This window comes from Astatotilapia calliptera, chromosome 1 (assembly GCF_964374335.1).
Source record: "Astatotilapia calliptera chromosome 1, fAstCal68.1, whole genome shotgun sequence".
NCBI lineage: Eukaryota > Metazoa > Chordata > Actinopteri > Cichliformes > Cichlidae > Astatotilapia > Astatotilapia calliptera.
Window position 1 is genome coordinate 6,751,825 of NC_137422.1, and position 26,386 is coordinate 6,778,210.

Here is a 26,386-nt window from a genome sequence, read left to right on the forward strand (position 1 = left end):
CTTTTTAAAAACACAATTTACAACCTGAAGAGGTGATAAAGCGATAGATCTTTCAGCCCAATTCTACTTTTTCTACATAATCCATCATACAAAATGTAATCAAATGGAAAAGTCTCTTTTTTTTTAAACTTGTTTTATCAGTTTTAATCTTTTAACTTTATGCATCAAGCAAAAATTTAATTATATGCAACATTCTCTGACTTGAATAAATTAGTTTAACATTTAAACCTATTTTCTACACATTCCAGCACATAAAATAAAATATTTTTTGTGTTTACACTCACTCTTTCCAATAGATGCAAGTAAAACACAGCAGAAAATAAATAAAGTCAAAGACTCAGTGGTCCTGCTGTATTGCTCTATTTTCACCTGTAAAGCAGGACTGCGGTAGGCGGAGGTTTACCCTGGTGCAGGTGTGCTGCGGTCAGTTGAAGAATCCGCGAGTTTCTCTGTGAGTTTCCCATTACGTCATAGGGCACTCGGTGCTTGCTTGGAAGTTTAGGGTTTTTTTTCGCTGTAAAAAGAAGTTTTCTTCCCACGCATGATGGACGCTAATGTTTTTGTCACTTTTTATGGAATCAAACTCAAAGTAAGGTCAGTGCTTCCACGCTTTAAACGCTGCACGCTCATACTCTCTCCCACAATCGATATGTGATCCATTGTTGATCTGCACACAGCTGTTGTCTCTAACGGCGCACTCGCTTACGTCACTGTCCTGAGACATTCTCGCAAAAAATCATGGTTTTAGTAAGGCAGTAACGCAGCGTTCCCACGGGAAAGTAACGGTAATCTAATTACCGGTTTTGCAATAGTAATCCCTTACTTTACTCGTAACGCCCATCTCTGCCTGCTACATATGTAGCTTTTCATAGAAAATAAAAGGAAATATGCATACTGGTAAATGGTAAATAATAAGAACGAAAGCAGGTCTCTTGCATCTCCATTTTCTTTCCTGCATGCAACAAAAGCGTGATAAAGTGTGATTGATCAACAAAAAAAATAGCGATTACCAATATCCCTTCCTTCAGAATTTGCATGTCCATATGCAGAGATTTGTTTCTACAGATTAAACTACCAGTAATGGTGGAAATTTTCCATCTAACATCATTGTAGGGTGGGTTATGCATAGTACACTCTGTAGGGGCTACGGTGCGACTTCAGACTTTTCCTTAGGTTGAAATCAGAATATTATTTTCCATTTTTATAGATTTGGGTATTTATTCCATCACTACACACCAGCAACCTGTCTAACAGACTAAAGCCCTCTCTCTTTATTATATTTCCCTCATTTTTTCAGGAAGAGTGCTTTATTTGAGTGTGTTTCTTCCCATTATTTCATTCTGCTTAACTGTTTGGGAAACTGTCTGAACGCTTTATCAGACCATCTCGTCTCATTTGCAGAATCTGGATGGGGCCTGCATACAGTCAGTTAACCTGGTAATTGATGAAGATCCAAGAACAGAAATTACTCTGAGTCACATTGGAGAGGTCTTCATTGCTGGACAGTACCGCATCTCCCTGCCCTATTCTGATGGTAACCTCCTCATCTTTTATCACCTTCCAGCATTGTTCTCATCCAGGGCCCGACTTTATTCAGCACTCTGTGGGTTATGGCAGGGACAGATTGAATGACAGCTGTGCTATTGAATGAAAATTTTTCACAATACTTTACTGGGTTAGCTCCTACATTGTGTTGCACAAAATGTCTTTCCTCTGAGCATTACTCATTTTACATGAGTAATGCTCAGACCAAGTCAACAGGCTTTTGTGTGCTTTATCTGACAGCGTCTGAGAGTGATCTGATATTTTGAACCTGAATGAATAAAAACACTAATAGCTATTGCTCTTTATGTTCTGTTACAGATTTTCCATTCCTTCATTTTATACAACTGTACTTATACACATAAAGAAGAAAAGGAAACAAGTTCCAAATAAAATTCCACAAACAGCTTTAACTGAAATGGCTGTTTTATTATGAATGACATACTTTTGGGATATAGGCTGTTGTACAGTCTACACTGGCACCTACCTAAAAGCTGGATTCCACTAAAATATGTGTTTGGATATGAGTGATATAAATTTCATCGTCATTCTTACTCAATTATGCTTTATTTATTAAAGATTCCGCTATAGAGTTTGTAACTACCATTAATTAATCAATTAATTAATTAGTATTGGTGCACAAGTGCTGCTGATGCCCCGTCTATAGTGATAATTTGCAAAGTGATGTAAAAGTGTACCAGGAACAAAGCAAGGAAGATGAAGATTTGTACACTGGTAGCTTGATCCATAGTTTGGGGAAAAATTATAAAGTAAAAGAACAAGCTTTGCACACCACCAGCTTTGAGCTAAATAATGTCCTATATATATCTCCTGCAGACCTCTTCCACATCCAGGAGCTATCATCAATGTTTGTCCAGGTGAGGACGGCGTTCGGCCTGCGTCTGCAGTACAGCTGGAAGGAGTTTCGCCTTTACCTGCAGGCGGATGAGCTGTGGAAGGATGATACAGTGGGGCTGTGCGGCACCTTCAATGGCAACATTCAAGACGACTTCCTGTAAGTGTGTGCTGGCTGACCTTTGATCCCTCTTGCGCTCTTGGTTAACCCCTCCTCCAATAATACAGAGAGAGTGCATGCTCTTGTTTCAGAGGCAAAGAGGGAGGTGATGGTGAAGTGCTCTCCCTCTCACACTTACTCTCTCTGTAATGCACACTGGTCGGCGGCTCAGCATCAAAAGCCCAGCTCTATGATCAGCTCTTTTAGGGGGACTAGATGAGCGCCCAACTGGACACGCCACTTCAACAAGGAATTTACTGTTAGCGGAATAGGAGCTCCACTGTACCGTATCGTAATGGCTGACTATAAAGGGCGGATGTTGTCTAACAGCTGTAAATGGATATACATCACAGTTACTGACTGAAGTGCCCGTATGCTGCTAAGGAGTCACTTTTCCTGAAGCACTACTAAAAGACTGTAGTTAAAGTGATGACTTGCACAATTTTAACCTTTTGTTTTGTTTTTGCTTTGCTATGCAGCTGCAGTCATTTCAGACACTTAGTTGCATAGTTAGTGGCAAAAAAAGAAGAGGAGTAAGTCAGAAAGAACTGCAGGCAGCTATTCTACTTCAAAGAGAATTGGGTGAAACCCATCTGATTAATAGTGGCTTGGGCGGAGGTGGGACTCCCGTGTCAGTCGCTTCTAGCTTGCTATTGTACTCGTATCAATTCCAGGTCCAGCATGTTTCAGAGAAGGATCAAAGAAGTACAAGTAAAATGTGTATTTAATACTGCACATATTTTCTTTAAAAGTTTAAAAAATGCAGTTCACTTCAAATAAATGCCTTTAAATTCAGTTTTATGTATGCAACTTCAAATCACACCAACAGTTTTAAAGAGCTTTAAGGGAAAGAAAGAAAGAAAGAAAGAAAGAAAGAAAGAAAGAAAGAAAGAAAGAAGAAAAATCTCAAACAATCAAAGAACCCTCTATGAGCAAGCACTTGAGAACAGTGGGAAGGAAAAACTCCCTTTGAACAGGAAGAAACCACCACCAGAACCAGGTTCAGGGAGGGGCAACCATCTGCTACAACCTGCTGGGGTGAGGGGAGGGAGCCCGAGATGAACTAAAGTGGTGTATAAACATAGCGAGTGAATGAAGGAGAACAGAACCTCTCAGTATATCATGGGAAGCCCCCTATTGCAGTGTAATTAAGGGAGGGTTCAGGGTTACGTGATCCAGCACTAACTATGTGCTTTATCAAAAAGGAACGTTTAAAGCCTAATCTTGACAGTAGAGATAGCGTCTGTCTTCTGAATTCAAATGGGAGCTGCAGAAGAGGGGCCTAAAAGCTGAAGGCTCTTCCTCCCGTTCTACTTTTAAATACCTGACGAACCACAAGTAAACCAGCAGTCTGAGAGCAAAGTGCTCTGTTGGGAAGATACAGTGTAATTGGGTCTTTAAGGTAAGATGGGTCCTGATTATTCAAGACCTTGTATGTGAGGAGCAGGATTTTTTAATTTGATTCTGGGTTTAACGGGGAACCAATGAAACATGCTCTCTGTTTGCAGACCCTGTCAGTACTCTCACTGCAGCATGTTGGGTTAACTAAAGGCTTTCAGTGAGTGTTTAGGACAACCTGATAAATAATTGCAGTAATGCAGCCTACAAGCAATAAATGCATAACCAACTTTTTCAGCATCACTGAGACGGGATGATTCTAATTCAAGAGATAAATGCAAGAAGGCAGTCCTACATATTTGGTTAATATGCACATATCCTGGTCAAAAACAACTCCAGTGTTACTGAAGGTCAATGTAATGCCACCTAGATTCAGTAAGTCAGTAAGACACCATGTTTGTAAGATTTTTAGGACTGATTACAATAATATATAATCTCCTGCCATGCTCAGTGACCCCTGTTTCAATCCATGGGGTCGATGTGGATGTCACAGTGCACACTCTTGATGTCACATCCTCTACAGAGAAAAGTCAGTATAATAAGAGGGGCACCTCAATGTCAACTACACACATTTAATTTTGTGTAACATTCAGTAATATTTATAATTATAGCTATTTTGTTATATTTTATAACTTGTAATATATTGTAATATTTAATTTAATTTAGTTGGTTACTGTTCTTACTGTCTTTGAGCAACTGTGACCACATAATTTGCTCTGGGATTAATAATTATTCTGATTCTGATATTATCAGAATGTTATTTTGTGAACACAACAACACTTGTAACCACAAAAATCAAAAGGCAACTCTTCATTCACACGATAGCACTGGATTCACTTTATAAAAATGACTTTTTTTCTATCTGTGTGCTGTCATACTGATTCCTTGCTTTGGTTTTGGTTCAGATCTCCATCAGGTATGATAGAAAGCACTCCTCAGCTCTTTGGAAATGCCTGGAAAGTTTCGTCTGCGTGTTTGTCCAGCCTGAGTACGCCTCAGCTTGATCCCTGTGATACACACCAGCAGGCTGGTCAGTTTCTCTTCCTCCTTTTTTCTGTTTCAGTAGAGAAAAATAACATATTTACTCAGTCGTATAACATTTATTATGTTAAACTGCGTAAGTGGTGCTTTATAAAATAAAACATATGTATTATTATAAAACGTTTGGACATTTTGATGTTGATATCACAGTAAAAATGTATCCCAAGCTCTGTTTAAGGTGTAAATCAGTTTAGTTTCTACTTTTATTCTTATATTTTTACACACATATTTATCTGTATTATCCAGTGAATTTACAATGATTATGACATAAATGAACAACTTTAAAAATATTTTATTTAGGGTTTGTATTTGATTCATGACATCAGAATCACAGAGAGCAAGACTTGTTTACTTGAATTATTTCTAAACTATTTTTAACAGTGACCTATGCTTCAGAAATGTGTGATGTGCTGAATCAGGATCTGTTTGCTGCCTGTCATGAGTACCTCAGTCCAACACCCTTCCATCAGCAGTGTCGCTCCGATACCTGTAAGTGTGGGACGCCTTGCCTCTGCTCGTCGCTGGCCCACTATGCTCGCCACTGCCGTCGATTCTCCGTCATCATTGACTTTCGATCACAGATATCTGACTGTGGTGAGTCACATTCACGCCAAACATATTTTGTCCAAGAATGTACCTGCTGCTACAGAGATGTCAAAATTAGCAATTATTTCTGACACATTTTTTGTTTTCATGTCTAATATCACATCCAAATATTTCTCCCAACTCACCGTTCAAGGTCACAGATGATTTTCAAATTTCAGCTTGGAGGACATTTTAATATTTCAATATATATGTCAGTATGTCATATGAGTTATTGGCAAGACTGTTCATGGAAGTTTAATCTTTTAGGGAATGACATGGAAAAAAAAATCAGTTTAGATCAAACAGTATCAGTGCCAGCTTAGGAGTAATTTTGGAAAATTTTCCTACCAAAAACTTTCCCAAAGAAGGTATGGGATGTCTTGAAAGGTGAAACTACACTCAAAGTGGTCACCCACAGGTTTAGGGTAATCACGGGGCAACCACAGGAGTTTGTCATCCTATTTTTATTCCAGTGTGAGTCATTAAGTTAGAACGTGAGTGCATTTTAATGAGATCCACAACAAACATCATTCTTTGTTTAAATACTGGAGCACACTAATGACATGTGCCTCACTGGTTTTATGGATGACAACAGATATCAGGTCTATTTCTTGAACGTTACTCAGTGGATGAACTGATGTCACGAATCTGAAATGATTCTGCACTGTCCATTCAGCTTGCCTTTATTGGCTCTCTCGCATGTCACACACTTTAGAGATGACTGGACAAACTAAAGTTTTAAATGATGAATTAACAGACGTATGTCTTTTTTCCCCTGGAGGGTAAAAAAGTCATACACAAACCATCATTCTGCTCCAATCAGTAGCTCTACACTTTGTTGTTAAATTTGATAACTTGATGAAGAATACAGTGACGCCATCATCAAGTTAATTCCCATTAAAAGGCCAAACTGACTGTGAGTCTGAGTCTTTGCTGAACTCTGTCTTGCCCTGCAGCTGTCACCTGTCCTGCCAACATGCAGTACGGCACCTGTGTGTCCTCCTGCCAGCGCCGTTGCTCCTCCCTCTCTGTCCCGCAGCACTGTGGGGAGGAGTGTGAGGAAGGTTGCGTCTGTCCTCTGGGTTCCTTCTACAATCACCGAACACACACCTGTGTGCACAGGTAAGGACGAGGAAGTGATATTCGTAGGTAGAAGTATGTAAAGGCAAAAAAATGATGAAATATTTATATGATGAAGCAGGTGGGACTTAATACCCAGAGCAGCTTCAGTACTACCTGCTGTGCTGATGTGGAGGGTGGTGAAGCTGGAGTGACTCCACCAAACCAATCCACTCAAAGTGATATTTGTATCTGCTTTGAAGTTTAGGTCAGCTTCTAAGTAGAAAACCTGGTATCTTTGCTGCAGACATTGTAGACCCAGAGGACCTCGGTAATTGTGCTCTCCTTTTTAGCTTGCTCTGCCCTAGAAGACATGCAGCTTAATTCCTCTTAAATGTCCCAGGTTTTTACATCCTAGTGCAGCGCCATGCCTTACTTACCATGTGATAGAGTTACATCAAGGAATTCATCGTGAAACCCCCCTTTCATTCCCACTCGGGCTGGGGACGACAGATATCTGATAACCAGTGAGAAAGAATTTGTAGTACAGAAGCTGATGTGTGGCACTGGCCTATATGTTACAAAGGCTTTTAGCCTTAGCTAAACATAAATTACCACAATGTATATTATATAAATCATACAATACTGTATTTTTTTCAAGTAAGACTGGTCTATTTTGCTCCCCTCCACTTCTCCTTAATTAACATTGGTAAGGAAAAAAATTAAGCAGTGAATGTATATTTATGGGGGGAACCAAAGTCGGTCCATTTAGGTTTGTCACAAGTTCAAGTCAGGTTGTCTCTTTTTTTTCCAGGAGCGAGTGCCCCTGCAGTTTCCTCGGAGCAGATTATGAACCAGGAGATGTGATCATGACTTCAGCAGGCGTTCAGTAAGCTCCTCCCCTTCATTTCTACCTTCAGTCTAGACTTATGAGTGTCAGGCTTTATTTTTGTAAATAAATTCTGTAACAATGAACTGTGACATTACTGATATTACATGAGGCAGTTTAGTTAGCAGTTAGAGAAAGCACAGAAAACACTGGGAACTGCCTTTAATTTAGTCAGTTAAAATAATGCAGTACTGAGGAGCAGAATTTACTTTCAGAACAAAGGAGTCTAAAGTTTCTGGTTTGCTGTGGTTCAGATTTCCTAATTTTTTCTCAATAAAAAGCTCTACCTCCTGTCAGTCACGACTACGTAAAAGGAAAATCTGTGTAAGAAAAGTTTATATTTTTCTAGAGATATTCTTTTCAATCAAGTGTTTCAAGTCAAATGTTTGAATGAACAAAAGACTCCAGAAAATTAAAAAATTTTCAAAATAGAAAAAAATTGCTTTGTTTAATTCAAATTGTTACTTTAAGTTAGGCCAAGAGCTTATTAGGTTCTTCCCTGCATATTAAAAATATTACGTTTTAGAGTTCCACAAAAAACAAAAAACAAAACAGGAACATTTCTTTCCTGTTGGAGATGATGTTGGATTTCTTGCAAGTTCTGTCCAGAGATCCAACATCAGAAGACTTCTGTCAAGTAATGTAACACAGGCTGTTTGTTTAAATTGTATAGGGACCAGCTGTAATCAGCAACCTTTTTGGTGAAACAATACAATGTGTGGAAGAAAGCTAATATAATTTCCACCTTGAGAAAGACTGAATCACCTGGGGAGTATAAATCTGTTCTTTAAATTTCTAATTTGGTGAAACTCATATTAGGGAAATTACCAAAAATGAGCAAAGTCAATGTAAGAGGACAAATAACAGAAACTACATACATTGCAGTATATTGACATTATCACCAAAGTACCAAACCTGTATTTAATTTTAAATATGTGAAAATTCTATGAATTTTCTCCAGTTGCCATCATTAAGGTGAGTAATGTCTCTCTGTGCCTCCTGCAGGCTCTGTCTGAATGGTAGACTGGTGTCCCAAACACAAACAGGCACAGGTGAGTCCATTTGATTTTGTTAATCTGATCTTTTTTTTAAATCTTAAGGCAAAAACAAGAATTGAATAATAGAAGTTGAAGAGGAGTTTAGAGCTCAGAGTTCAGAAAGATATTGAGACAAGAGCTAGATGGTAGGGAAGAGTTATAGATGACTGGAAGGGTATAGCTGAAGTCGGAAACTACCAAGAAGGCATTTGTCCTTTGGACAAAGAAATGAGAACAAGGAGACTTGGTGGTAGAATGAGGAAGTACAAGACAGTGATAAAAGGAAAAGGTTAGCAAAGAAAAGTGGGATAGTCAGGGAGATGAAGAAAGTAAAGAAGTAAGTTTGGGAGGCTGGGTGAACAGCAAAGAGAGAAGAGGGAAAGGAAAGTGTTTATAATAAGTTGTACATGAGGCTGGAAAACAAGGAAGGACAAAATGACTTGCGTTGATTAGGTAGGGAGGGAGACTGAGTTGGAAAGTATGTGCAGCAGGTTAGTATGATTCAGGATAGATATGGAAATGTAGTAACAAGTGAAGAGAGCATGTTAAGAAGATAGAGGAAGTATTTTGAGTTTATGAATGTAGAAAATGAGAGAGAGAACAGATGGAGGAAAGTTAATGAATCAGGAAGTGCAGAGGATTAGTAAGGAGGAAGTGAGGGCAGGTATGAAGATGATGGAGAGTGAAAAGACAATTGGCCAATGTGACATGTCTGTGGAATAATGAAGATGTCTAGGAGAGAAGGCAGTGGACTTTTTAAGCAGATTGTTTAATACAGTCTTGGAGAATCAGAGGATACCTGGGCAATGGAGAAAAAGTGTACTGGTACCAGTTTTAAAGAACAAGAGTGATGTGCAGATCTGTAGTAACTACAGAGTGACAAAGGGGATGAACCTTACCGTGTATATGTTGAAGCTCGGTCAAGAAGAGAGGTGATGATCAGTGAGAAGCAATATGGCTTCATGCCAGGAAAGATCACTGCAGATGTGATGTTTGCTTTGTTATTGGAGAGTATAGAGAAGGTCAGAAGAAGTTGTACTGTGTCTTTGTGGATCTTTCTTATAGCCAAGAGAAGAAGAAGTATGTGAGGATAGTGCAGGACATTTAAAAGGACAGTGAGACAACGTGAGGTATGCAGTGGTGGGGGTGGTATTACAAATTGTGATGGAGGTCAGATAGAAGTGTCTGTGGATGATATTTGCAGCTAATATGTTGATCTGTAGTGAGAGTAAGAAGCAGTTGAAAGAGTCTGGAGAGGTGGAGGTATGCTCTGTGAAGAAGAGGAATGAAAGTTAGTAGAAGGAAGACAGAATATATTTGTGAAGGGAGACAGGAGGAAAGATGGACATGCAAGGAGGAGCAATAATGAAGTTGGATGAGTTTGAATACCTGGGTTGAACCATCCAAAGCAACAGACATAAGAAAAGTAAAGAATGTTCGAGTGTGGTGGAGTGGGTCTAGATGAGTGTCAGGCTGATTTGTGATAGAAGGATCGCAGCTAGAGTGAAAGTTTACAACATGGTAGTGAGACCTGCTATAATGTACGGTTTGGAGATAGTGGGACTGACAAAAAGATCGGAAGCTGAGCTGGATGTAGCAGAGCTGAAGATGTTGAGTGTTTTTGAGACCAAGATGGACAGGATTAGTCATGAATACATCAGAGGGACAGCTCAGGTTGAACAGTTTGAGAGGCAGGGCTGAGATAGTTTGGACATGTGCAGACGAATTATAGAGAAGATTCACAGATGTAGTGAAGGAGCACATGCAGAGGGTGGGTGTGACAAAGGAGGATGCTAGGGATATAATGAGATGGAGGCAGGTGACTGACTGTGATACCCCCTAAAGGAAGTAGCCAAAAGAAAAATAGTCAGTGGATATATATGTTTGTGTCATATCAACTTTCATACTGTGAGTACTGTGAGAAATTACAGTCCTAAGAAAATGTGAAAAAGTGCCTTTTTTGATAGTGAAGATTAATAATGCATGAGCTAAAACATTGATGTGTTTATGTTGTTCAGCATTCATACCTAACAAACTAATTTTTCACTCTTCTTCACTGTCAGTTTAAAAGTGACACCAAAAATCTACAAAAAAATCTGTGATGTCATTTTTACTTACAGACAGATTGTGTCCAGAAGGTCAGATCTACCAGAACTGTTCAGAAGGGGAGGATGGCCTCCTGCCGGGAAGGGGTGTGTCCTGTGAGCGCACCTGTGAGTCTTACCTGCTCAACCTCACCTGCTCATCACACGAGCCCTGTCTGGCTGGATGTGTCTGCCCGCCTGGGTGAGTGACAGCTAGTACAAATGTATTCTGTCCATTGGTGAATAGTTATACATAGAAGGTAATGGCTGCTTTATAATGTAAAAAAACTCCTTTTGATTGGACAGTACTGCACTTTTAAAATCCATTTTATTTTAATTTGATTGTAATTCTTCATTTCACAATTTTAAACAAAAGCTACTCTCGTTGTTATGGAATCCAAATTTAAAAAGGGAAAAGGAGAAAAATAGAGAATTGAATATAAAAAATAGAAAAGGTATCTGGAAAAATTTATTTGCTTTCATTCAGCTGACTCTCTGGGATGTGTGATCTGTAGCAACAAACTAGTAAATAACAGAATTCAAAATAGAAAGATCAAACTGATTATTCACACTTCTCCACTCGTAATAACCCTGAGATTCTTGTGCATGCATTGGTCTTTAGTCACAGTGCAGAGTGGAAGTATGGTCAGACTAAAGATGGAGACTGAATGTAACAATTTAACATTTTTGTTTCATATCAGGGTAAAACAATGAGGTAAAACAAAGGGTTCCAAACTCCTGCTTAAGTGGTACAGAATCTTGAAAAGTTCACACATAGCAGACTGTAGTTATCCTAGTTAACTGTTTGGTATCAGGTTGATTGAGCAAAGGAACAAGATGTTTTTCTTGAGCAGTAAAGGTCAAGAAATGAGTGTTTCACTTAATGAAATCTTATGCTGTTAGTGTACCTGACTGAAGCTGATGTCACAGAGAAACTGGCTGCAGGTTGATTAAACTTTCTTAAAATGTCACAGAAGCCTGAAATAGTCTTCCACCCCCCTCCTTCCCATACCTGGTGATGCTGCTTGTGTGATACATGTAGTCAGCACTTCATTGTAACCATTTGTTTCCCAACATAAAGTAATAAGCAGACGTAGCTGTTCATTTTGTGTGGACAGTTTTAGATAAACTTAGCCCAGTTGTTCTGTTAACCTGACTCATCTTCTGGTTGAACTTGCTAATTCCCTGCTGGCTTCTAATACATGAATTTTCCTGGTTTTTAATTCCTTTTTTGGGGGGGACTGCCTTGCTGGTCAGACCAGTAAAATGTATAAGTTGGAATTAAGTTTTTTTGGGGAAATTTTTACATTTATAGATTTAAAGATATAAGCCTTGTGGAAGTGTCTGTTGATGTGACATAAGGAAAAGTGCAGATTTTCTGTGGCAGACAAAGGACGGGATTCCAACAGATGAGGTGAACAGACATTATGGGTAGAATACAGTCATCTGACCCCTTTAATCCTCTCTGGCTGTCAGCCTGAAAGGGGGGTTAAGTGGTTTCATTCTGTGACATCAACCAGGAGTCATCCTGATTACAATACGCACAGGCAAGGGTTAGTTTAAGGATGTCGCATCTTATGACATATTTGCATAGATTATATAGTTGATTGATGAGAGCGCTACACCTGCAAACAGAAGGATTATATTTCTCGATTTTAGAACTGTCAAAAATATAAAATCTTTGTTTTTCATGTAAAAGCAGAAGAGCTGAATAAGTATACAAAAGAACAATGAAACAGTGTAGCGCTAAAATGGTAACTCTTAAAAGACAATCAAAGATTCTATCTGTGAACCTCAAATCACGTATTTATGAAGGATTTCCATTAACAAATAAAACTGACCTTGTTAGGCTTTCTGACATTGTCAGAGAATTTGGCCCTAGCTTTAATTTGAGAAAAAATAAAACCTATCGCTTAAGGTGATTTGGAAAACTATCTGACCAATGAAAGTCTTACATTTGGAAAACATAGACACCACTGAAATGAGAGACCATCTGGTTTGTTGCCAATATACAGATCAAACACCAACATCCTTGTATAGAGGGATGCTTTTGTAAACATTGACTCGAGTCACTTGTAAATCTGTGAAGGCACCATTAACGGTGAATGCTATATAGTTCTGGACTAACATGTACTACAAAAGATCATCAGCAAGACAATGCTGAACAAATAAACTTTAAATAAATATATATTGTACATATCATGTCAGCATCGATGATCAGGCTCCAAACTGACCTGTCTCAATTCATTTTTGTCACCCATTCACACAACTCACTAAACCCACATGACCCCAAAATATATCAAAGTAGCTGATGTTTGACCGTTAAGCATCTTGTTTGTATCCACCACCATCCACCACCACACCACTGAAAAACCATTAAAAATATAATTCAAACAACTACTAATTGTCTAAATGTGTTTTTAAATAATCTGAAGTACTACTGTACTGTGCTATGTGTATTTATATAGTCAAAAAAATGCTAAAACAAGACCAAGGTTAGATTTTTCTTATTATATGATGAATATAAATAAAAACTTTACATTCAAGACTTGTTTTGACGGAATTACAATGAGTACTAACGGTAACATTAACATTAAAACGGAGCGATCGTGGTTCAGGGACTTGGGAATCTCATCTTGTAACCGGAAGGTTGCCGGTTCGATCCCCAGCCCTGTCTGTTTTGGTCGTTGTGTCCTTGGGCAAGACACTTCACCTACTGGTGATGGCCAGAGGGGCCAATGGCGCGATATGGCAGCTTCTGTCAGTCTGCCCCAGGGTAGCTGTGGCTACAAATGTGGCTTGCCTCCACCAGTGTGTGAATGAATAGTGGAATTGTAAAGCGCTTTGAGGGTCTCGAAAAGAGCTATATAAATGCAATCCATTATTATTATTAAAACATATCTGCTGTCTCTCCAAGAAAATAACCCTAATGTATGTCAGTGAAGACTGCCATTAGCTTAAATTCTTAGTGGTTAAACTGGTGAAAATTAAAGCATAGTCTTTCTCTAAATCTCATTTTGAAGCATAAATGGCAGAAATAATAGAAGCCTTAAGTTTTACTGAACAATTAGACTAATTTTAAAAAAAAGAGGAAACAATCAAAAGTTCTCACAAACGTATTTTTTTATTCAATAAAAGGGCAGATCCATCCCAGAGTATATTGCTATCTAGTTAACTAATATCCATCATTTCTCTGTCTTATTTGTTTTTCCATATTTTTTACCCTCAGTGCCTACCCACCCGTGTTCCTGTCAGGTTAGATGATTAGATTTCAAATTTAAATGTAAAATTATGACATTATACTTGACCTGAATGCATATGCCTTGGTTCACTGGATAAAAAGGGGATCTGTTCTTTAGTTAATCGTTGCCATGGTGAATCTTAGTATTGAAGCTCTGTTGAGGATTGCTTTCTTTCTCTACAAACACATTCAATTCAGGGTCAACATACTCAGAGTTGATTGAACTTACTTTGATCATCCTACTTTCTTAAAGAGGAAACTGTGAGTTGCTGATCTCAGAGTAAATCAGCTCGGAGTTTGTGGTTAGACTCAGAGTTTGTTGAACCGACTTCCTGGAATTTGGCCTTGCATTGAAGCTCCCCTTGGTTACTTTAGCTCCGTTCTATAAATAGCACCAGTCTGGGTTTTCTGCCTGTTACTCAGAGCACTATCTCAGCAAACCTACTGAAATATAGTGATACGGTGAAAAGGTCGGAGAGGGGCAAAAATGGTCATCTGAACCCTGAGTCACCTTTGCTGACCTCACTGGTGTGATTCAGATATCCCTGTTCACTACATGGAGCAAACTGACCTTTTGGGTGTCAACAACATCATAACCTCTAAATCTGTCGTCCAGTTGTAGCTCAGGTGTTTAAAAAGTCACTGAAACCTGAGTTAAAAAAATATGGCACAAAGAAATCTCATTCAGCCCTTCTGCTTCTTGATGACAGATGTATTAATGAGTGTAGTGATAGTGAGACAGTTTTAAGGTTCACTGTATGAGATCAGCCTGGAGTCATATTCTGCTACATAGAAGCCTGTTTGTTTTTCTGCTAATCAAGGGTTGTTTTTACAGAAGAAACCTTTATTATGATTCTTATTTTAAAGATTTATAGAGTTCACAAATCAGTGATGTTAACATGACTCACCACACCCTCCCCCAAAAATTCTAAATAAGTTTAAAAAGCAAAATTTAACTACCTTAATATTGTATTTTGGTAGCATTAATGTTGGCAAACATTAAATTTAGTCTTAGCTAGCTAGCATTGTGTTTGCATTAGCAGGTATTCAAAATAATTCATTCAGTATTGATATTTAAGTTGTCGAGGGTTAGGGTTACGAGCTAACTGGCAAAATTCTACAGGGTGAGTTTCTCCGTACTGTTAATATTAATGTCATTGCTCTTATATATATATATGTGCATTTGTGTGATAAATACAAAATATGCAATTTTATTTCCTAATTCATATTTAGAACATACTTTGTGGCTGTTCACTTTGAAAAGTGCTGCTTTCATGCCTTTCGTCCACCTGTAATTTTTCTTTCAGGGCAATGCATGATGGTCTACAGTACTGGGGGCTGTCTTTCTAGTCTTTCACATTTCATCACCAGTCACCAGAATGAATGATAGCAGCTTATTAGCAGCTTCGTTACAGATGCAATCAAGAAATGTGGCTTGTCAGAAATACTTAATCAACCAGTCTGCTATTAGCTATTAGCAGACTGCTAGCAGACACAAGCATAATGTGAGCTTTGTTTCCGGACCTGTTTATTTCTGTTAATTGAACAATATCTCAAGGCTAAGTTCTCTGGTGAAATTAAGCCATCTTTGGTAGAATAGAATTAATAGGATGAGTAACAGTAATAGCTTTTTTTCAATTGTGAACATTGAGCATTTGGGAATTTTTTTGCACAACCTTTTTATGAGACACTGTGGGATTCAGTGAATACACTGTATATTATGTAAATATTCAAATTCACTATGCATTTGGACAGCAATACTAATACCAATAGTGTAAAGGATGAATCTGATGAATAGTTTTTTGCCCAGTGAAAGCATCAAAACAGGAGCTGTTTTGAGGAAAACACCAGGATTCAGTTCAAAACTTACCCCTGTCTGTTTATTGACTAATCTTTGTTAGCATTTCTCAGCAGTTAGTTTATCTACCTTCTCAGATTCTCTTGTCTCTGACCTGAAAGGGCTGAGATGCATTGGCATTTCTTTGTACCGTTTTCAAACAACTTAGTTCTTGAGTATTTTATAGGATGATGTTGGTATTTACTATGCTTTTACAACTGTCTGAGCTTACAGCACGATGAGGTTTGTATAAACACTTTAAAAAAAATAAAATGTCACATGCAATAAAAAAAATCACAAATCTTTATATAGAGAGTATTTAAAAATCTAAAACAGTTGAAACTGGTACATACCAAATTTATTGCAGCTTATTTTCTATATAAATGATGAATTTGAGGACAAATAAAAAAACACATCTTCCCTAACCCTAACCCCCAGACCTGAGATGTAGCTTTTACTTTTAATTAATTCTTCAAACCCTAGTGTCATATTTACATCTTGGACATTGAAATAATAACCTTTATAAGATTTCTGATTTCAATAATATTAACTATATCTCCACAGCTTTAGTTGTGTTTACTAAAGCAGTCAACAAATGATAAGCAGCTTCTTCTTCTTCTTATATTAACTCTACACTTAAATGACTATCAAAATACAAAAACCCTTTCTAAACTCAGAGTCAACTGCAAGGTATTCATCTGAAGCGGGACTTTAAAACCTCTAATGGGAAATGATTAGCTGAGGTGCAGACAGATGAATCCATTGTGTCTGCATTCACAATGGCACACTTTGTTTATGATCAAAATGTAGACCATTCATTCATTCCTTCTGTGTCAATTAGTCCAGCTGAACTCATATGAACCTGGACTTTCAGGTGCAAAACAGAAACATGCAGCCTGCTGGAATTTGGTTTTGGTTACAGGTTTTGTTTTAGTTTAGACTCATGAGATGATTCAGTGTGTTGTAAGCAAAAACAAGTTTAGGTGATAAAGATGATATACCTTGTCAGGTCTGCTGCCTTTTGAAAGAGCTAGTGTCTAGGATAAGTGGGGAACATCTGGTTAAAAAAAAAAATTATTTACTTGCAAAATGTAAAAATATAGTAAAGTATATCCTCCTCATCCCAGACTTTGCACTAAGACGCCCCAGTACTGAAAAAATGAGGCAATTTGTAGCAGAAATTATTTTATGCATTTTATTAACTGTGAAATGGTCATCATGTCAGCATGTTTTGATCTGTGTGTGATAGATCTCACACACAGGGTGGCTGTGGCTCAGGTGGTAGAGCAAATCAGCTACTGATTGGAAGGTCGGTGGTTCGATCCTTGGCTTCTCCAGTCTGCATGCCAAATATCCTTGGGCAAGATACTAACCCCAAGTTGCCCTCTGATGCGTTCATCGTCATCAGAGGGTCTAATTGCTTTCTGGTCATACTCATCAGTATGATGAGTATGACGATGTGTGAATGTACTTTAGTTTGCACTTGTGTTTAGAAGTGCTTGTATGAATGGGTGAATGAGGCATGTTGTATACAGCGTTTTGAGTACTCCGGGAGAGTAGAAAAGAAAAACATCAGTCTTTCTTTAAATTATTTTCTGCCCCAAATAAACGGATCAATTCACCTGCTAATCTTGTGAATGTAATTTACGATTGCAAACGTCATTAATAATCTAGGCCATAGGCTGCATACCGTCAGGGATAATTTTCAGCTTATTGTCTCTACTTGGTGTGCAACACTTGGGAGTACACTCAATGCAAGGCAGACTGCAGTCGAGCCATTGCGCTGTTTGACTCATCTGTCATCATGTTTTTCAACTACTTATTCCTCAGTCCACTTTACATCACGCGAAAGAATGAAATTCAAAATGAGGGCTGTGTTTATGAGAATTTATTCATAATGTGCTCATAGGTCAGAACAATAAATGATTTTCATATCTTTGATCAGAGAAATTGATACAGCAGTTTGGCTGCCAGATAAAGGAAGCTGTTAGCACCGTTTTATCTGTGGTGTAACTCTACTCAGATGAACCTGAGGTTTGTGGCGAGACTATTCAGTATGTCACGGCAGCCTCGCCAGTGGATATAGCTCAACCATGGATATTACAAGATACTTATCAGCTTCGTCTTGCAGAGACGAAAGCAAATGGATGGTTGCAGACAAAGACTGTTTCTTTCTCTATCTCTGAGAATCCTAATTGTCTGGTTTTCTCATGTAGCTAACATGAGCGTTACAGTCGACAGTCGCCCACCCCTGAAATTTGTTCTGGGTTCCTGGCATCTCTCTGCTCTGGAAGCAGACCTGCTTTGGCTCTACCTCTGTTATTCTCTTGGCAAAATGACAACGCTATAACTTGATAGCATGCCTTTAGGTCACTGTTCTTCAATAGTTAAAAAACACTGCTTTCAGAGAGATTGGATTATTTAGATGCAGAATTTTGAATTGAATTGAATCTTTATTTTGAACATGTTTAAATAGTATAACAACAACAACAACAAAAAAAGAGACAAGCAAACAAAACAAAAGGAAAACAAAGCAATAATAATTATAAATAACTTAAATATAAATATAAGTTGCACCCACACACACATATACACATCCCCAGTGTGAAAATAGTGGGTGAGACACCCGATCAAAACCCTACCTCCTCCCTGTACTTTGCAAAAAACATATTTTTGAACTGAGTCATGCTGATTGCTTCAGTTCTTCACTTAGTCTATTCCACAGCTTCACTCCACACATAGAGATGTAAAAACTTGTTAATTTTGTACGGATACAGGGATGTTTTAAATTAAATTCAACATGATCATTTGGAAATGATTTGCCTATTTAGATTTCAGGAGTGATTAACCCTCCTCAATGAGTGCTTTACAAATTAAATCATACTCTCTGGTAGGGGCAGAGCTGCTTGTGCATCATGTTCATTTGGTAGTAAACGGTAAGCGGTCTTTGATTTTTAATTAACGTCTGGCTGGCAGTGGGTGTTTGGTTAGGGTCAGGGAAAGTTAGTAAGTAAACGGATATGTGTAGGCTGTTATAGATACTTTTTTTGGTGTAATTATTGGACAATTATTTGTCCGTCAACTTAAAATGAACATAAAATCATGTTAATGGAATTTAAAAATGCATAGTCTTACATCGGTTAGGTTCCTCAAGTGGTGATTGTTGGTTTGTACTTTCATGTTACTCTGTAAACATGTAAATAGCTGACAGAAACTGTCTCATAATCACCATTTAGCAACATAAACCTGAGGCTACAACCCCACACACCAACACAAATCCTTAATGAGGACACACATGTCTAAAATCTTTCTCATAGTAGAATACAACGCTGACCGCACATAGCAAAAAAAAAAAAAAAAACAGCACAAGTGAGCGATCGCCACAATGATTCTACTTTAGAAAGATGAACAGGTAGAAAGGGAGGCTGCAGCCTCACTCCTCATCTGCTTGTTGCCTGTTGAAGTTAAGGGTCTGCATACTCAGTTTGGTATTCACTCAGCTTCCACTCTGGGTTCTTAAACCCAGCTTAGTCTTGGCAAGCACCTGCCAAGACTAAGCTAGTCTTGGCAGGTGCTTGCAAAGAACCAAAGTTGTGTTAGCAGCACAATGCGGTTGTTTCTGTCTTGGATGCAGTTTTCCACATTACCATTTATCTCATCATTTTGTGCAATAAGAATAAATTTCCATATCCATGCTCTAGACTGCCTCTGACACACATAATTGCAGTACTGGGAACCAGTTTCCTATAAGAACTGGTTCTCGATTCCTATCCGTAAATATCATGGTAATTTTAGACTTCTAATGATTATCTGTTTGATTTTCATGGCACAATACATCACAGCATACATCTTTAAAAAGCAAGACCTGGGTACAGAAGTTTGAATTTACTTTGGAAATTTCTCTAATCCACACAGGGTCAAAAGTATACATAAAAGATCAGATATATACACATGCCCCCACTAATATTTCACTAAGCGTCCTTTAGGAAGTTCCACCTCGTTCAGATGCTTGTGATAACCATCAGGAAACCTCTGGCAAACCACTTAAAAAACAAAACAAATATCACTTCAGTTTATTGGGCTTTGCAGGTATTCATTTATGTACATTTATGATTTTGACTCTTTTTCAGCCATTCTGTTGTAGATTTGATGCTGTGTTTGTGATCATTATCCTGTGTTATGACTCAGTTTTAGCAAATTTTAAGCTGTTGGAAAGATGGTTTTACATTTAAATAAACTGCTTCACATTTAAACATGTCAGATACATTTTCAGTGGCAGTGGTGATGAAGGCAAGTCCAAAGCACTGCACCACAGTAATTCAAGGTGCTTTCAAGATGTCATGTGCTCCTGTTTTTTATCGAGACTTTGTATTAAAAAGGATATAGATTCACACTAGTCTTGTTGTAAAATCTTAACATCTTTATACTCTGTCTTGGTGTTTTGAATAAGAATAAGCTTAGCAAGGGGCAGGTGCGACTAAGAATGACTTGTTAATCACACAATGAAGCATACCCACATTTAGTCTCCTTGTTGACTCTAATGAATATGTTTATAACATCAAGATATGTGTGCAGAGAGATGAGTAGAGTGCTTGACAACCAAGTCTTTTTGATCCCTGCTGGCTATTAGAAAAAAACATGCTGATTTAAGGCACTTTAACACTGGCTTTACTTTTCAGCCCCAGCATACAGAATTCATTGGTCTCAATTCTACATAAACTCAGTGCTTTAAAAGTGTTTTTCCTTTAACAGTTGGGTGTTTCCCACAGGCTGCTGAAACATGGAGATGAGTGCTTTGAGCCCGCTGCATGCCCCTGTCTGTGGAAAGGAAAAGAGTATTACCCTGGTGACAGAGTCTCTTCGCCCTGCTACCAGTGGTATGTTTCCACAGATTCAGTGTTTTTAGAAAATTTTGTTCATTAAAATTGAAAATCTTCCTTTCATGTTACATATCTTCACATATCATATTTCCCTTCTCTCTATAGGCAATAATTCATTTTGTCACGCTTTACAAATTTGGTCTTGGCCTCGCCAACAATAGCTGTCAAATTAATATGATCATCAAGCGTTTGCTTAAATTTCTAGTACCATCGCCAATTTTTCAAAGTCAGATTTAGCCTGAAAGCTCAGAATCCCGAGGTTGTCAGAGCATCGAAAGTGGCCACCTGATATCTATAATTCTCTGCTATCACAGCACAGAAAAAGGCCTTGAAAACAGAGCGGGCCCTTGTATGACTCTTTGATTCTCTGCTTCAGACTGTTCATCGCTAGTGAAAGGAAACACTCTCCCAGTGATCTCAGTCATTCTCCCATCCTTCCATTTCTTCTTCAAGCCTCAGCCAGGGAAGAAGATGTAGATGACAGCCTAATAGTGCAATGAGCTGCAGTTCAGCCTTTGACAATTCACCGGTCACTTTTCTGCCTTCTGTAAACCTGAGGCTCTCAACAAAAGGAGGCCATTAGATGTGAAAAAAATGTCCTCTAACTAAGTGGGAACAAGTTGATGCCGAATCACTGAGGCATTGCTGTCTTTGTAGTGTTTGCCAGCATGGGACGTTCCAGTGTGTATTTCAGCCGTGTCCATCGTTGTGCACGGCTTACGGTGATCGCCACTACAGGACGTTTGATGGGCTGTTATTCGACTACGTTGGAGCATGTAAAGTTTATCTTGTAAAGGTATGTGAGAAAAAGATTATTATAGCCATTACATGAGCATGTGATATACTTTTTGGTCCATAACAGTGGACCCCCCCCTTACACACACACACACACACACACACACACGCACACACATGCACACACACACAAACCTGCTTTACTCTGTAATAATAAACACTAAGCCTATTGTTACACTGAGATTTCTAAGCTATAAAGACATTTACTGTTACAGCAGCTGTGTTTTCTCACCTCCACAGAGCAGTGCTGATATAATGCTCAGTGTCACAGCTGAGAACATCGACTGTTTTGACAGTGGAATCATCTGCAGGAAGTCCCTGCTGATCAATGTTGGAAGATCCTTTGTTGCTTTTGATGATGACACTGGGAAGCCAGTAAGAGTCACTTTTAAAGCAATTTCTACTGCTAGCGCAGAGTGATGTGCTGCACAGTGTCTTTGTGTGTCATCTTTGTTTCTTCTGAATAAGATTTAAGGATTTTTCAGTGGATAGCTGCCATCTAACTACAGTCACTCGTTTATGCAGAATCCATCCAGTGTGATTGACAGGAAGCAGATAATGTTCATCTGGCCAGCTGGGTACTTCACAGCGATTCATTTCCCAGAGGAAGACGTCACAGTCCTCTGGGACCGAAAGACTACAGTGCATGTCCAGGTTGGACCTCGCTGGCAGGTAAGATGCTGGTTCAGTGTTTTGTTTTGTTTTTTGCAGATCTTCAGCTGATCTTCAATATAAGGTGACTCCACAAATGATACCTAATAAACTGATGTTATACCAGTTTGATATTTTAGGATTTTTCTGGTTCCTAATTGAGCTGAGTGACCTCTGAGTTATCTGCAGCCATGATGGGAATCACTTGTAGTTTAGCTGATTATTTTTGTGAAAGGTCGGACGGTATGTTGCTATGAATCGTGGCACGTCCTTTCCTTTCACAAAGGAACATACAGCGAATCATCTCAGAAGCACTGAAGAACTTAACAGATTTTTTTTCATTCAGACTGTTGAACACACCACTCTCAGAGCAGCATCCAACAGGCAGTTCTGTGTTACTGTCAGTCACAAATTTTAAGAGGCTATGATATAAAGTAAAATGTAATATCATGACGGTATTAACAACATATGAGCTAACAGGCTAAAAAGAGGCGATGTGATGTGTTCAGGGGAAGCTGAGCGGATTGTGTGGGAACTTTGACTTGAAGACAGTGAATGAGATGCGAACGCCTGACAACATCGACTCCCCAACACCACAGGAGTTTGGAAACAGCTGGACTGCAACAGAGGTGAGCAAAACATCACCTGTATGTTCATCATGCTCTGATGATCTAATGAAGGCAATTAACTGTGAAATTAACATTTCACTTGGACAATAACTTGCAAGCCTATTCATCACAACTTCAGTTTATTTGAAAACTGAAATAGTGATTCATTTATAGTGAAATTGATCTTTCTCATTTGACATAAATGTTTCTTTTTATCTCCCTGTGTATGTGTGCGTCTTTAGTGTGTAAACAGTCCAGATATCAGACATCCCTGCACTCTCAGTCCACTCAGAGAACCTTTTGCAAAACGACAATGTGCTGTCCTGCTCAGTGAGATCTTCCAAGCCTGCCACCCAGTGGTGAGTAACAAAACGTCTCTACCCTGGGCTTTTTACAAGTACTACAGACTTTTTATTTTTTAATTAAGGGGTAAAATTCTACTTGCTATTAATTCATCTATTTGTAATAAATTTGTAAAAAAATTATTTCTTATATTTGCCCTTAGGTGGATGTCACCTGGTTTTATATGAACTGTCTAGCAGACACATGTGCCTGCAGCCGAGGAGGCGACTGCGAGTGTTTCTGCACCAGTGTGGCGGCGTACGCCCAGCGTTGCTGCCACCAGGGTGTACCTGTGGACTGGCGTTCTCCTTCTCTATGCCGTGAGTCAGTCAGACCACAGGGAGTAAAATTCCCATCTAGTGTTTCTTGCTAACGTTTGCAGATTTTATTTGTTAAAGCATTCCTTTTTGAACATTTTAATGTAGACATTGTATGTTTAATTAATTACAGAGGAATAACTGAGCTTCAATAGCTTATCTGGAAAAAAACATAAAAACTAAAAAAAAAATGATGTTCTAATTGTAGTTACATCGTTATCAGTTAAACTGCTATCAGTTGAAAAGCGGTTGTTGAAAAGCAAATTATTATTAATAGTTGTCATAATTAATTATATATAAATTCTTCTCAACAGTAAAATTAGATAATTTATGTAAATGTCAAGATGGAAACTATAAAAGGGAAGAACTTGATGCAAGTTTAAACTATGTTGTGGGGCATTTTAAATGACCATATATTGATATTGATCTTAAAATCCTATACTGGTTAGGCTCTAATAAAAATTAATATCTACTTTTCGTGCTTATAAAGTACCTTTCAGTACTACTTTCATAGTATTTATATCACTATTGATAGTAGTAGTACTCATCCTGTTATTAATAAGAGTCTCTTTGTTTCCGTGCAGCGTACGATTGTGAATTCTACAACAAAGGTATAGCAATTTCTCCACACACACACACACACACACACACACACACACACACACACACACACACACACACACACACACACACACAGTATGTATAGAGAGAGAGAGAGAGAGAGAGAGGGAGATTTCTATATATAAATGATATGCCCTGCACTTTATATAAAGAAGTATAAATGTATTATTAAAATGCAATAATATGCAATGCAACATTGATTATTTTAATGAAATGACCACTCACAGTCAAGTATTATGCAGTGATAGAACAGCAGTTTTTAGGCTGTTGGAGAAATTATGAGTTCAAAGAGGTAAAATCCTACAATAAAGTGTGGATGCCTGTCTGCAGTTCTGGGTAAAGGTCCCTTCAGGCTCTTTACCTTCAGGGATCGGACGACACTGTTGGCAGCCAGCAAATCCAGCAGCTTTGTGTTCCTGCAGCGTGGCAACATCAGCGACACCCCTGACATCATCTCGCTGTTCATGATGACACCTGGCCTCAGCAGAGCGCGACCACACGGTGAATGAATTTGTTTAAAATGAAAAGGTTTACTTTGTATACAGAGAGAGATTCATTTCATTGCAGGAAAAATAATAACTGCTCAAAAACTGATTTCGTTTTTTTTCTTCTATTTCAAATGATGATGTCAGCATTTTAATTACAACTGTTGACAATAATTATGACTTCCAAGAGGAAGGAAGTTTCTTGTGTTTTTATATTTAGTGAGTGTGGGAAACTGGTTAGTTCAGAAGCTTTATAGTTTTATTTTACACTCATTTCTTTTCAATGTAGAAAACAGTCTGTGTCTGCTTTACTAGTGTAGGGTTTGGTGGTATCAGTGCATGAAAGAGATCTTCTGTAGTGGGTTTGGGAAAGTTTGATCGTTGTGTAGATACCACAGTGGTATATTTTCCTGTCAGCAGAATACAGCAGGCTCCTGAATGAAAGAGATGCAGGTATGCTGGTTGAAAGCCAGTAGGAAGCTGTTTAAACAGGGGAGCTCTGATGTTAAATTCACAGCTAAAAAAAAATTTGTTTCTTTGGCCAAATCTGTAATGTCTGGTTTCTCAACTCTGACTCTTTACCTTCTGGTGACTGGACAAGGAGTCCAGTTCTTTTTTCTTGGAAGAAAAAAAACAACACGAAGGAAAAAGGCGTAAGAATGCAAACTTTAATATCTATTCTGTAAGTGTGGTAGACTCTATTTATATATATTCAGCTATCAATTTCAAAATACAAAGCTTAGCAATCAAGCTGAAAATACAGCAGCGATATATTATCATTGTAAAGTTTTAGCAAATAATTGTTAACCCAATGTTTTCTCTTCTTTTAGCTGTTGATTGCTGTTGCTATTGCACTCATTGTTTGGTTGGCCTTTGCTGAGCAGATGCTATCTGCCTCACACCTTTTAAATTTATTATTAATAATAGTGAACATAAAAGTTCCAAAAACCAAAACATGTGTTAAAAAACTCCACTAGACTGAGAGCAGCTGTGTAAAGTTTGTTTAGAGCAGTGGTCCCCACGGGCCACGGACCGTTAGTTGTTTGGTACCGGCCCACGAGAGTTGAGGCTCGGGTGTGAGATTTATGGTTTCCAGGGCTTTTTATTGGTTTTTATCTTTTTTTTATTTATCGTTTTTATTGTTAACTCTGTTTCCCTGGGCCTTTTCATGTGTGTTATGAATAAATCTTTTTTTTTTTTTTTGTACCGGTACTGGTTTTATTTAGTTGTATCTGTGACCCCTTAAAGGCTGGTCCATGAAAATATTGTTGGTCATAAACCAGTCCATAGCGCAAAAAAGGGTGGGGACTGCTGGTATTTACGTCATAATTAATGTTAGCTTATTAGCGCTTTAAAAACTGCCTTGTGGTGCCTTCTAGTGTTTGAATTTAAAGTTTGAGCTTGAACTTCTTTTCCTGATGAAAGCACGATTCCTACATAACATACATGTGTTTGACATTTTATTTTCTGGATGATCTTTCTCCATCCTGTCATCTTACATTAATGAGAAAATCAGAGTTTCACTAAGAATCTCTCTCTGCAGCGACTGAAAACAGGCTAGCTGGCTTTCTCATCTTTCACTGTTTCCTTTGTGTTTGGCAGTGTTTGGAATGATTTGAGTGCGACCTGTGAAAACACTGATGGAGGAGATGGACTCTCATTGACTTACATTGGTAGCATGGCCCAGAGATCAGATTGCTAAATGCTAATATAGCAACCTGAGCTGCAGGCTGGTGAGCAAGCCAAGACACTAGCTTGTTCCAAAGCTAGTCTCACTTTTTATCACATGTGAGCGGAGATACTGCTGCACTTTGGATTATTTTCATACAATATACATTTTCTTCCACTTAATAAACTTTAAAAATTATTTTACACTTGAAAAGAGGACCGAGGAATGTAATCAAGTGATAAGCATAAGAACATGTAATATGGATTCAAAACTTCTATTGTATTTTGGCC

At 38.3% G+C, this 26,386-nt stretch overlaps 1 protein-coding gene across 1 annotated transcript in view; it reads left to right on the forward strand.

Moving 5' to 3' along the window:
- The window catches only part of otog (otogelin), a 66,287-nt gene that overhangs the window by 12,673 nt on the left and 27,228 nt on the right, over positions 1–26,386 (forward strand). Inside the window, exons 13-29 of the mRNA XM_080304041.1 lie at positions 1,402–1,534; positions 2,380–2,557; positions 4,861–4,985; positions 5,378–5,590; positions 6,538–6,703; positions 7,455–7,529; positions 8,535–8,581; positions 10,687–10,852; positions 20,498–20,605; positions 21,266–21,404; positions 21,644–21,778; positions 21,929–22,075; positions 22,564–22,683; positions 22,905–23,021; positions 23,168–23,324; positions 23,906–23,932; positions 24,273–24,443. Of these exons, the coding sequence (XP_080160167.1) occupies positions 1,402–1,534; positions 2,380–2,557; positions 4,861–4,985; positions 5,378–5,590; positions 6,538–6,703; positions 7,455–7,529; positions 8,535–8,581; positions 10,687–10,852; positions 20,498–20,605; positions 21,266–21,404; positions 21,644–21,778; positions 21,929–22,075; positions 22,564–22,683; positions 22,905–23,021; positions 23,168–23,324; positions 23,906–23,932; positions 24,273–24,443 (2,224 nt within the window). The remainder of the gene's footprint in view (positions 1–1,401; positions 1,535–2,379; positions 2,558–4,860; positions 4,986–5,377; positions 5,591–6,537; positions 6,704–7,454; positions 7,530–8,534; positions 8,582–10,686; positions 10,853–20,497; positions 20,606–21,265; positions 21,405–21,643; positions 21,779–21,928; positions 22,076–22,563; positions 22,684–22,904; positions 23,022–23,167; positions 23,325–23,905; positions 23,933–24,272; positions 24,444–26,386) is intronic.